Source organism: Haematobia irritans, chromosome 1 (genome assembly GCF_050003625.1).
Source record: "Haematobia irritans isolate KBUSLIRL chromosome 1, ASM5000362v1, whole genome shotgun sequence".
Classification (NCBI taxonomy): Eukaryota; Metazoa; Arthropoda; class Insecta; order Diptera; family Muscidae; genus Haematobia; species Haematobia irritans.
Window position 1 is genome coordinate 62,222,033 of NC_134397.1, and position 13,876 is coordinate 62,235,908.

General features: G+C 36.1%; 1 protein-coding gene across 1 annotated transcript in view; it reads left to right on the forward strand.

Annotated features, from left to right (window-relative positions):
* Positions 1-13,876, forward strand: part of Rim (Rab3 interacting molecule) — a 196,056-nt gene that overhangs the window by 166,828 nt on the left and 15,352 nt on the right. Inside the window, exon 19 of the mRNA XM_075290574.1 lies at positions 11,193-11,220. Coding sequence (XP_075146689.1) covers positions 11,193-11,220 — 28 coding nt within the window. The remainder of the gene's footprint in view (positions 1-11,192; positions 11,221-13,876) is intronic.

Here is a 13,876-nt window from a genome sequence, read left to right on the forward strand (position 1 = left end):
CTATAGAAATACAATTTTGACAAAATTTTCTATAGAAATAACATTCTAACAACATGTCCCAAATTTCAACCGGATCGGATGACTTTTGCTCCTCCAAGAGGCTCCGGAGGACAAATCTGGGGATCGATTTATATGGGGGCTATATATAATTATGGACCGATATGGACCAATTCTTGCATATACTAACACCACGTACCAAATTTCAACCGGATCGGATGAAGTTTGCTCCTCCAAGAGGCTCCGGAGGTCAAATCTGGGGATCGGCTTATATGGGGGCTATACATAATTATGGGCCGATGTGGACCAATTTTTGCATGGTCATTAGAGAACATATACCTACACCATGTACCAAATTTCAGCCGGATCGGATGAAATTTGCTTCTCTTAGAGGCTCCGCAAGCCAAATCGGGGGATGGGTTTATATGGGGGCTATATCTAATTATGGACCGATTTGGCCCAATTTTTACATGGTTGTTAGAGACCATATATAAACACCATGTACCAAATTTCATCCGGATAGGATGAAATTTGGTTCTCTTACAGGCTCCGCAAGCCAAATCGGGGGATCGGTTTATATGGGGGCTATATGTAATTATGAACCGATGTGGACCAATTTTTGCACGGTTGTTAGAGACCATATACTAACACCATGTACCAAATTTCAGTCGGATCGGATGAAATTTGCTTCTCTTAGAGCAATCGCAAGCCAAATTTGGGGATCCGTTTATATGGGGGCTATACGTAAAAGTGGACCGATATGGCCCATTTGCAATACCATCCGACCTACATCAATAACAAATACTTGTGCCAAGTTTCAAGTCGATAGCTTGTTTCGTTCGGGAGTTAGCGTGATTTCAACAGACGGACGGACATGCTCAGATCGACTCAGAATTTCACCACGACCCAGAATGTATATACTTTATGGGGTCTTAGAGCAATATTTCGATGTGTTACAAACGGAATGACAAAGTTTATATACCCCTATCCTATGGTGGAGGGTATAAAAAGGAATGTCCAGCAAGTACTAAATGTACCAAGAAACTAATTTAGAACCACATGTGCCAATAATTTTTTCCTCAAAAATGTGCCTTTTTGATTTGTTTTTTGCAATTTAAATGTTTAAAATACAAAATATTTTCTAAAAAAAATGATCTGGATGTTAATGCAGATCTCCACATTACTGTTAGGTGGCTCCATCTGTGGCAATTTTTCCAATTCGTCTGCTATCATCTTCGGCAGTCATCGTTTCTTCTCTACAGGCTATCCAAATCATGTTTCTTTGCCTACAGTATTTGTTCACAAACGGGTTATTTTCTGCCACAATATAATATTTTCAATTATTTTTGACGTTGTTATCGTACTTATCTCCTGTCCTAGGGTGTATCTTTCATTTGTCTATTTGCTACAATAGAAGAAGGTGTGTTTATATTTATCTTTTATCTCATGTCGTCCATATAAAGGGTGATACGGTCAAAATTTGGTCAAGGGAAAACGCGTGTAAATCGGTGAAATCGTTTATTTAAAAAATCAAATTAAATTTCTTTTTCAAGTTCAATTAGTATAAAATTCAGGAAAAATATTCAGTTAGGGTTTCGCTTTTCCAAATCCGAATTGCCGGGCCTCACGCTTGACACCTGCCATCAGATTTTGTACAGCCACCTTCTCCTCCTTCTTCGCCGCTGAAAGCCAGTTTGCCTTGAACTGCTGCTCGTCCTTAGCAGTTTTTTTGGTCTTCTTTAGGTTCCGCTTGACAATAGCCCAGTATTTCTCAATTGGGCGGAGCTCTGGCGTGTTGGGAGGGCTGCACGTTGTTGGCGGCGTACCACTCCATGGCCTTTTTACCGTAATGGCAAGATGCCAAATCCGGCCAAAACAGTACGGAACAACCGTGTTTCTTCAGGAAAGGCAGCAGACGTTTATTCAAACACTCTTTCACGTAAATTTCTTGGTTGACAGTCCCGGAAGCTATGAAAATGCTGCTTTTCAAGCCACAGGTACAGATGGCTTGCCAAACGAGATATTTCTTTGCGAACGTTGACAGTTTTATGTGCTTGAAAATATCTGCTACCTTTCCCCTTCCTTTTGCCGTATAAAACTCCTGTCCCGGAAGCTGCTTGTAGTCGGCTTTGACGTAGGTTTCGTCGTCCATTACCACGCAGTCAAACTTCGTCAGCATCGTCGTGTATAGCCTCCGGGATCGCGCTTTGGCCGTCGTATTTTGTTTATCATCGCGATTTGGAGTCACTACCTTCTTGTATGTCGATAGTCCGGCTCGTTTTTTGGCTCGATGCACGGTTGTAGACGATACATCGAGCTTTTTTGCGGAATCTCGGAGAGAGAGGTTAGGGTTTCGCTTGAAACTACCTTTGTCGTCTCAGCGGCTTCCGGTTTTCGATTTCCCCCCGATCCAGACATGCTGGCTGTCGACAAACGTTCCCCAAACACTTTAATTACATTTGTAACGGTTGATTTGACAACTTTTAGCGATTTTGCCAGCTTTGCGTGCGAGTAGCTCGGATTTTCGCGATGCGCGAGCAAAATTTTGATACGCTGCTCTTCTTGCTTGGACGGCATTTTGACAACTAAAGAGTGAATTCCAAAATCAAAATAGGAGCAACATTCTGCACACACACCTTCAAAATGAAGGGGTTTTTAAATGCAAAATTGAAAGAAATACGTCAAGTTTATATTGACCAAATTTTGACCGTATCACCCTTTATACAGTATATTAAGTCACTTATTCAGCCTATATCATTTAAGCAGAAGTTACTTGCAATGCTGATGTTCTCTAGATCGCTATTAGCTTGTTTGCTATCCGTCGTTCCTATTACTTGTTTCCATCAGCATCTTTCCTGTTTCTTTGCCTGTTTAATGGCGATTTCGAACGGGAAAAAAAGGTGCAACATTCTCGAAATTGATTGCAAAATATGAAGGACACAGTCATAGATTTTGGATCCTGTATCCCTCACAATAATATGAATTAGCAATATGTTTGGAATGACATTATTATTTGGGCGAAAATACAATGGGGGAAAAGTAGTGCAACAGCAAGGCAACATTCTTTGTGAAACGCAAACGCCCTTGGTACAAGGAGCTCCGTCTTGTGCGCGGCTAGCTGTAACCCATGAGATTACATCTGTAATTCATGAGCTGCAGCCGTATCATCACTTTATGCATACTTCGTTGTGTTTCTTTTACTGACCTTGCCTGTATAACCGCTGCAATGGTGTCAACGTATCCAACTAAAACTGTTCCGTCTAGCATATCCATTCTTAGAATGCCGTTGTAATTGGCATTCCAAATATCAAAGACAGGAATTTATCACTGTACTGCTGATGTGATCTGCGTACGTTTAATTCCCCGGTTAGTGTCATATATTAGACTTCTGTTTTTGAGATATTATAGTATCTTTCTCACCAGATATGGTGAGAAAGTCAAAACTGCCCTCTAATGCCCTTAATACAATCGTCCATTTAAATATTGAAAATAATTGGCCGGCTATACTGATACCTTTCTCTAGATGGCTATACTACGTGGACAATATGTTTTAGGGCTCCTACTATAGTAGACTTCTCTTGTCGGAAACTATGCTGACTCCCGAGCTGGCCTCCTCGTGATTCAATGAATTCTGTTTTCCCACTGTAAGTAGTATATATAAGTGACGGTTAGATGATGGGACTTTCGGATCTCCTTTCCCCTTACTTATCAGAACCAGTTTTTGTTCCTTCCCTATGTTTGGGAAGATCCCTTCTGTGAGTCATATGTTATATATGTCCAGCAAAAATTTTGGTCGCTTTTTTATACCCTCCACTATAGGATAGGGGTATATTAATATATAAAGGGTGATTCTTTTGAGGTTAGGATTTTCATGCATTAGTATTTGACAGATCACGTGGGATTTCAGACATGGTGTCAAAGAGAAAGATGCTCAGTATGCTTTGACATTTCATCATGAATAGACTTACTAACGAGCCACAACGTCGAATTTTCAGTGAATGGGCCCTAGAAAAGTTGGCAGAAAATCCGCTTTTTTATCGACAAATTTTGTTCAGCGATGAGGCTCATTTCTGGTTGAATGGCTACGTAAATAAGCAAAATTGCCGCATTTGGAGTGAAGAGCAACCAGAAGCCGTTCAAGAACTGCCCATGCATCCCGAAAAATGCACTGTTTGGTGTGGTTTGTACGCTGGTGGAATCATTGGACCGTATTTTTTCAAAGATGCTGTTGGACGCAACGTTACGGTGAATGGCGATCGCTATCGTTCGATGCTAACAAACTTTTTGTTGCCAAAAATGGAAGAACTGAACTTGGTTGACATGTGGTTTCAACAAGATGGCGCTACATGCCACACAGCTCGCGATTCTATGGCCATTTTGAGGGAAAACTTCGGAGAACAATTCATCTCAAGAAATGGACCGGTAAGTTGGCCACCAAGATCATGCGATTTGACGCCTTTAGACTATTTTTTGTGGGGCTACGTCAAGTCTAAAGTCTACAGAAATAAGCCAGCAACTATTCCAGCTTTGGAAGACAACATTTCCGAAGAAATTCGGGCTATTCCGGCCGAAATGCTCGAAAAAGTTGCCCAAAATTGGACTTTCCGAATGGACCACCTAAGACGCAGCCGCGGTCAACATTTAAATGAAATTATCTTCAAAAAGTAAATGTCATGGACCAATCTAACGTTTCAAATAAAGAACCGATGAGATTTTGCAAATTTTAGGCGTTTTTAAAAAAAAAAGTTATCAAGCTCTTAACAAATCACCCTTTATATATTATAAGCGAATAAATATTTGTATTATAAATGAATTCCTTATTGCATTACTGAAGCGATGAACATTTTTTTACCAGTGATTTTATGCTTCCTTTCAGTGTTAGAATGTATAAAAGAAGAGGACAAAAATTAACTAACCAAAAAAGTGTCTTTTAATCGGCGAGAATATGACATTTTTCCCGCAATAAAAATCAGTTTGTAGAATCTTGAAAATTTACCATGACAGAAAATGTAGGTTTATTTTAGAAAATGTAAATTAAAATATTTTACAAAATGTAATGTCCCAGCAAAAAAAAGTAGTTCTTCTAAAAGCACAAACTTGAAAGGACATGTTAAATCCATTCTAGAAAAATTGCAAATTTTTTAAAATATTTGATGTCAAGCTTTCAAGAGAGGTGTTACAATGCATTAAAAATCATTAAAAAAATTAAAAATTATTTATCACAAAATTTCTTAATTTACATACAAAACACTAAATTCGCATCACACTCTAAGAAGTGATGGAAATTCAGTGCAACGGCTGTTAAAGTGGTGGACATCCCCATGTTAAATTCATCGCTTCTGCGCTAATTTAGCACCACTTCCGGATCCAAAAAGAACATTTTCACTACTTTTTTGGCGGCGCTTTTTTTTGCTGGGATGATAATACTTTCGGTCAAATTGAAGAAAATCCTATAAAATATATTTCTTAGAAAATTCCATATTTTTTAAGTAAAGGTTGATACGGTCAAAATTTGGTCAAGGGAAAACGCGTGTAAATCGGTGAAATCGTTTATTTAAAAAATCAAATTAAATTTATTTTTCAAGTTCAATTAGTATAAAATTCTGGAAAAATATTCAGTTAGGCTTTCGCTTTTCCAAATCCGAATTGCCAGGCCTCACGCTTGACACCTTTCATCAGATTTTGTACAGCCACCTTGTCCACCTTCTTCGCCGCAGAAAGCCAGTTTGCCTTGAACTGCTGCTCATCCTTAGCAGTTTTTTGGTCTTCTTTAGGTTCCGTTTGACAATAGCCCAGTATTTCTCAATTGAGCGGAGCTCTGGCGTGTTGGGATGGTTCCTGTCCTTGGGAACCACCTGCACGTTGTTGGCGGCGTACCACTCCATGGCCTTTTTACCGTAATGCCAAGATGCCAAATCCGGCCAAAACAGTACGGAACAACCGTGTTTCTTCAGGAAAGGCAGCAGACGTGTATTCAAACACTCTTTCACGTAAATTTCTTGGTTGACAGTCCCGGAAGCTATGAAAATGCTGCTTTTCAAGCCACAGGTATAGATGGATTGCCAAACCAGATATTTCTTTGCTAACTTTGACAGTTTTATGTGCTTGAAAATATCTGCTACCTTTCCCCTTCCTTTTGCCGCATAAAACTCCTGTCCCGGAAGCTGCTTGTAGTCGGCTTTGACGTAGGTTTCGTCGTCCATTACCACGCAGTCAAACTTCGTCAGCATCGTCGTTTACAGCCTCCGGGATCGCGCTTTGGCCGTCGTATTTTGTTTATCATCGCGATTTGGAGTCACAACCTTCTTGTAAGTCGATAGTCCGGCTCGTTTTTTATCTCGATGCACGGTTGTAGACGATACATCGAGCTTATTTGCGGAATCTTGGAGAGAGAGGTTAGGGTTTCGCTTGAAACTACCGGCAACTCTCTTTGTCGTCTCAGCGGCTTCCGGTTTTCGATTTTTACACGATCCAGACTTCCTGGCTGTCGACAAACGTTCCCCAAACACTTTAATTACATTTGTAACGGTTGATTTGGCAACTTTTAGCGATTTTGCCAGCTTTGCGTGCGAGTAGCTCGGATTTTCGCGATGCGCGAGCAAAATTTTGATACGCTGCTCTTCTTGCTTGGACGGCTACACACACACACCTTCAAAATGAGGGGTGTTCAGGTTTTTTAAATGCAAAATTGAAAGAAATACGTCAGGTTTATATTGACCAAATTTTGACCGTATCACCCTTTAAGTTTTCTCATTTCAAGAAGAATTTACATATTTCAGAAAAATACCCATCAAAATTTGGGTAAGTAGTTGAGGTGAGAAATTGCTTAACAAGAGCATACCCTCAGAAATACCGCATTCTTGAGAATAATGACTTCTCAAACAGGCACCGAATAATTACTACTTATCAAATTTTCATGAGTACTACCACGTAGCCAATATATTTAACCATATCTCGTCCACGTTTACAATTTAGCTGTTGGTAATGCTGCAGAGAAATGGTTTCCTTATAGGACATACCCTCGCGTTTTATTAGCAATTACTTACCAATTTTATACTAAGATACCTCCAAGATTATTTGGTAATGAAAGGTTTTGCTGGGTATGGAATATTTTGTGCAAATTTCGAATTCAATAAAATTTACTCCATTTGCATATAACTTTTTTCTCATTTTTAGTTCATTTCAGTAGTGTAAGTACCAAAGTAAAAAATGTAACTAAAATCAACTATTTTTTACTAAACTAAAATAAAGTTAAATCGCCTATAGAAATATTCGTTGAAGAAACAATTTCGTTCACTTACACAATGTAGTCGAAACTGCTGGGCAGGCAAATTTCCATCATATGCAGCTAATATCAAGCATATTAAAATAATTTTATTTTTGTGATTTTTACAAGACGCACAAGCATGGATATTTAAAACATTTCTTCTAATGTTTATCATCTTAGTATAAAAAAAAATTATAGAAAATTATTAAATTATTCTCATTCGTTTGTATTTGTTAACATTTTGTTTTTTTTTTTAATGCAATAACAGGGAGATATAGGATTTTAAATAATTTTGATAATACATAGTCATAATTAATTAAATAAAACAATTCTGTTCACTTAATAAACTCTTTACTACACAACCAATGGGAAGACCTTAGAATTTGTGAATTATGGGTATCGATTGGCTTTATGTGATCAAGTAAAAAAAAAAAATAAAATTATGAAAAAGTTTACACTAAGGTTTAACCGTGATACATATACGAAATATAAATGATGTAATTGAAATATTTATAATTAAATTCACTATTAAAACAACTGAATAATAAAATTAAAAGCAATAACTCGATCACCAGTTTATAACACGAATTACCTATTTTTTTTTAACACAGCTTCTTATGCTTATTTGCTTTTTGTGTATTTATTTTATTGGTTTTTAAATGCTTTTTTATTTTATGTAAATGATATTTTTTTTTTATTTTGGCATTTTTAATACCTTTTGTTTTAGGTTGTTAACGTGCTGAAAAACTCTCTAACTATGTAAATATATAACATTATTGTTTTTTTATTATTATTGAATATAACGGCTGCTTTAAGATCATATTAGAGGAAATTAAATAAATCGGCAAGAATGTCGTGTACCTTAAGCAATATATTCTATATGGTATAAATACAAACTTTCCTTTTTTATTATTCGAAGTAAGCATAGGCCTTTTTAATGAATATATTATCCTAAAGGTGTTCTTGTCATAATTTACGAAATAGTAAAAATTCCTTTAGATTTTCTAAAAAATTTAGTCTTGAAGAGGACCATTCGTACGGCAAATACTTTTTGTAGCAATCGCATTTGCTGTCTCTTTGATCATGTTAATTTTCATAGAGATATTATGGGTTTTTAGAGCAGCTGCGTGATTACTCTTGTAACAAATTTTATCAATGCAAAAAATTTATGAATTTATTTCCGCAATGCTCAATCTTTGCTAAATAGTACCAAAAGTTTCATAACTTAGTAAATATAATATGCAGAGATGTACAATGATCAGCGCAAACTTATTCACTTATCAAGAGAAAGATTTTCTCGGCACACATACACACACAGGTAACAATTTCTAGAAATCTTGCGTTTAATCTAATTAAATTCAAATTAGCTTGTTGCAAAGTTAAATTCATATTAACCCTTTCACTACCGAAATAAATCTAATGATAAAAACTTTTATTTTTCTTCTCTGTTTACTTGTACTAATAGCATGTAGAACAAAAATTGTCATTTTGAAAACCTACCTCAATTACTTCAAGAGCTATATGAACTTGTTCTGAAAATTTGATTCTTGAATTGTGACCAAATGGCCTTACGAAAATAAGCGATATTTGGTCTATAATATCTTTCAAAGTGTGAGAAAAAATACAAAAAATAACCCGTACAATTATAAGCTATAGTTTTTGCATAAATTTCCATTTACCAGAAACATACAGTACAAAAATTATCTCAAATTTTCGTATTTTTTCGTTTATTGTTAAAGAAGTTTATAAAAATGTATTTTAGACCTCAGCAATATAGACAATATTTATAGCTTATTTAGATTAAAGCCTCTACTTTGAAATAACATCGAGAGATAAATCGAAACTAGGTGGGAAAATAGAATTTGGTGTCTTTTTTGAATGTCCTTCTAAGTGGACATCGGTAGTGAAAGGGTTAACAATTTTTGAAATAGTATATAATTTACAATATTATAGGTTGTATAGTTCGGGGAGAGAAAAGTAAAAACTCATTCAATTCGTACGAGGAGCTGATCAAAAAAGAAACCATTATTTTCTACATTCGTGAGTTACGTTTGATTTTCGCATTTTTATACCATGCGCCACACTGTGGAATAGGATATTATAAGTTAGTGCATATGTTTGCAACACCCAGAAGGAGACGAGATAGACACATGGTGTCTTTGGCAATAATGCTCAGGGTGGGTCCCTGAGTCGATCTAACCATGTCCGTCTGTCTGTCCGTCCGTCTGTCTGTGAACACATTTTTGTGATCAAAGTTTAGGTCGCAGTTTAAGTGCAATCGCCTTCAAATTTGTCACAAGTTCCTGTTTTGGGTCAGAATAGAACCCTATTGATTTTGGAAGAAATCGGTTCAGATTTAGATATAGCTCCCTATATATCTTTCGCCCGATATGGACTTATATGGCCCCAGAAGCCAGAGTTTTATCCTAATTTGCTTGAAATTTTGCACCAGGAGAACAATAAGTACTATATTCAGGTGTGCCAAATTTGATTGAAATCGGTTCAGATTGAGATATAGCTCTCATATACATCTTTCGCCCGATATTGACTTATATGGCCCCAGAAGCCAGAGTTTTAGCCCAATTTGGTTGAAATTTTGCACTAGGAGTACAATTAGTAGTGTAGTCAAGTGTGCAAAATTTTATTAAAATCGGTTCAGATTGAGATATAGCTCTCATATACATCTTTCGCCCGATATTGACTTATATGGCCCCAGAAGCCAGAGTTTTAGCCCAATTTGATTGAAATTTTGCACTAGGAGTACAATTAGTAGTGTAGTCAAGTGTGCAAAATTTTATTAAAATCGGTTCAGATTTAGATATAGCTCCCATATATATCTTTCGCCCGATTTTCCGTCATATGTAGTCCGATATACGTGAAATTTTGCACAGGGAGTAGAATTAAAATACTAAGTATGCATGTCAAATTTGGTTGATTCAGATTTCTATATAGCTTCCATATATATGCTTTTCCGATTTGGGCAAAAATGACCAAAATACCCACATTTTCCTTATAAAATCTCCACTGCTAAGTCGAAAACTTTTAAAAGTGACTCAAATTTTCCTTTATTTCTAATACATACCTATCGACCGATAAATTATAAATACACTTTTGCGAAGTTGCCTCAAAATTGGTTCAGATTAAAATATTTCCCATATTTTTTACTAACATAGTGTACCATCCCAGGACATTAGCCGACTTAAATTTTAAGTCTATAGATTATAAATTTTGTTCAGATGAAGTCCTTTATATATAGCACCCAACATATTTGACGGATTTAATATAGTATCGAAAATGTGGATTTACAAAGTGGTACAGGGTATAATATAGTCGGCCCCGCCCGACTTTAAACTTTCCTTACTTGTTTCTGTTATATTACATATGCCCGTTGGTAATATCAGCCATTTTAAATGGATCAAAGAAACTGCATTATGTTAAGGTTTATAGAAGGTCCACAAAATATCAAAATATCATGCTCGTCCTGGTTGCCCGAGCACTTCAACAATCAATGAAAACATTGAAGCAGTGAAGAAAATTATTTTGGATAATCAGCAAATTACAATCAGAGAGGTTGTTTTAAGCATGAAAAGTTTGGCATCGAAATTTGTCCTGAAATTGGTAAATTTCTAACAAAACCATCACTCAAAAAGATCCGCTGACCTTTTCTTCTTCCTTAAACTGAAGACACCAATGAAAAGAAAGCCTTTTGCTATGATTAAGGAGAAGATCAAAACAGGAGTTATTGTCCATAACAAAAAGCGCGAAGACACCAATAAAAAGAAAGCATTTTGCTATGATTAAGGAGAAGATCAAAACAGAAACTATTGGCTATAATAAAAAGCGCGTTTCAGAAGTGTTCTGTGTATGGGAAAAGAATGTTGGCATCAGCGTACTATATTTGGGAGGACTACTTTGAAGAACAAGATAGATATTCATCAATATAAACGACGATTTAGATCATCTCAAAAAGGTCTGTTTTGACGGGATTTTGGCCAGCTAATATTTTCCTCTTCTTAAACCTGAAGACAACAATAAAGGAAAATTTGTTAAGGTTTATGGAATGTCGACAAAATATCAATGACGATATCCGTCCTGGTTGCCCAAGCACTTCAACAACCAATGAAAACATTGAAGCAGTGAAGAAAATTATTTTGAATAATCAGCAAATTACAATCAGAGAAGCTGTTTTAAGCATGAAGAGTTTGGCATCCAAATTTGTCCTGAAATTAGTAAATTTTTAATAAATCTATTACTCAAAAAGATCCAAAGGATTTGGTTTAAATGCAAGTTAAAAAATTGTCGCGTACTCAATTGAAAATTTAACACATTAGCAACAACTTTTCAATACTTTATATATATTAATTGCTTGTAATTCATTTTAATGAGGGTTGCCTTAATATTACGGGATTGGGAAACCCTAATATTGCAATCTGCCAACTGACAGTTCTATCGTAAAGCTTGACATTTTTGAGGTTATACATAATCAGAACGTTTTTACATACGAGCGGGATTTGCGTTGTTTACAGCAACTTTAAAGATTTATCTCACCCAAAAACTGGAATTAAATCGTAAACATTTTCATGACATTATTTTTTACAACTTTCGACAATAGTGCTCTGATGAACTTACTCAATTTTTTTGCGATGGGGCTTCGTCAAGGACCAGTGTTTATCGAAGACCAAGACGTTGTTGTTCCAGAGGCTATTGATGTTGTTCACCAACTGATATTGCAAAATCGTCATGTGAAGTATGAAGCGATTGAGACAAGTATGAAGCGATTGAGCATTAGTGCGACCAGTATACCAGGTATACCGGTATGAAGTGAGCGTCAAGATATAAATGTCTCTATAGGGAACATTTGTTGTGAACGAGCACTTATTTTTTTGTTTTGTTTGCTCTGAAAACTGTAATTGAAAAGAATTTTGTACCAGAAAGTGACGATTTGCGGAAAGCATTAATTTTTTGTTTCATTTGAAGAGAAGTGCTGCAGAGTCGCATCGAATGCTTGTCGAGGCCTATGGAGATCATGCACTATCAGAAGCAATATTCAAAAGATGGTTTCAGCGGTTCAGAAATAATGATGTTCGTATGAGAAATAAAGAAAATAGAAGACCACCAAAAGCAAATGGCAGCAATGTTAAATATTGCACAACAAACTATTGCTGACCGTTTAAAAGTTAGGGGAAAGATCAAAAAATGTGGAAAATTAAAAAAAGCTCATTTCATACCGGTATACCTTGTACATTCAATACTGCATGAACATTTGACCGCCAAAAACATTTCTTCGCGTTCGATCCCACACAATATGTCAATCGCTCAAAAAAAGGCTCGTGTCGAGTGGCCGAAATAAATGATCCAAAACTACGATCGCGTTGCTTCAAAATACGTCTATGTCATCGCAACAGTTAATGAATTATGGATTCACGCGTATGAGCCCGAAAGTAAACAACAGTCGACTGGGTGTATCAAAAAAAGTAGCTGACGCTCGAAGCACTTCCAAGCAGATGATTGCATGTTTTTTCGGAAAAACTGGAAATGTCGCTATCGTACCACTAGAACAACTTAGAACAGTAAATTTTGAGTAGTTCACAGCCATTCTTTACCAGTTGTCTCTCAAGAAATCAACCGCCGAAGGCGGATCACTCTTCCCGACGACTATGCGAGCTCTCACATATCGGCTCAAACAACTGCAGTTTTGAGCACTGAAAACATCGGTTTGACTTGGTACCAGGTGACTCCTTGTTATTCCCGTATGTAAAAAATAAAATAAGATGTGAACGCTTTTCGAAGAGTCTGGCGCAAGCGATTGATGCATTTAGAATGCATGTTTTGGAGATACCTCAATCAGAGTGGCAAAAGTGCTTCGGAAATTGGTTCAAACGGATGCAAAAGTGTATAAATCTTAATGGGAGTATTTTGAAAAACAATAAAGCGATTTTTGATGGTTAATATTTTTTTGTTATCCAATGCAACTCTCATATTGGAGAATTTGTTAAAGACAAGCAATTTGCAAGGCTAGCTCAATGCATGTTTAGGATGGGTTACACCCTCAAATTGATATGGTTTTCCATATGAAAAACGCCCATACTTGTATCGATTGGGTATTTTACAAAATAAATTAAAATATAATAATAATAATAACGGCCGTTTTCACGTAGCTTCGTTAGGGTATAACTGCCAGTTAACAGAAAATAAAATGTAAAATATCTTCTTTCCGGTTAATTATAACTGAAAATTTTTCAGCAGATAAGCTCCTAACTAACACAAAGAATATATAGGCAAGATGATAGATATACCCATAGATCGGTATAAAAGTTCGTTAGCTAACGGAAAACTAATGGAGCTTCATGAAAATGGGGGTAAATATAATAAAAAAAATTAACATTATTATTGGAAATCAAGTTTAATTCAAACTATTTTCAAACTTTTGCATTTGGTGAGACGTGCTGGTCAACCATACAAGAACTCACAAATTTATACGAATTTATGCCTACTTGTTTATACAAATTCTTAACTTCGCTTAAGTTAGAAATCCAAATTCAAGTATTAATTTTTTTCATATAGATTAGATTTAAAGGTGACTACAGTTTCACGTGAATGAAACATATGATT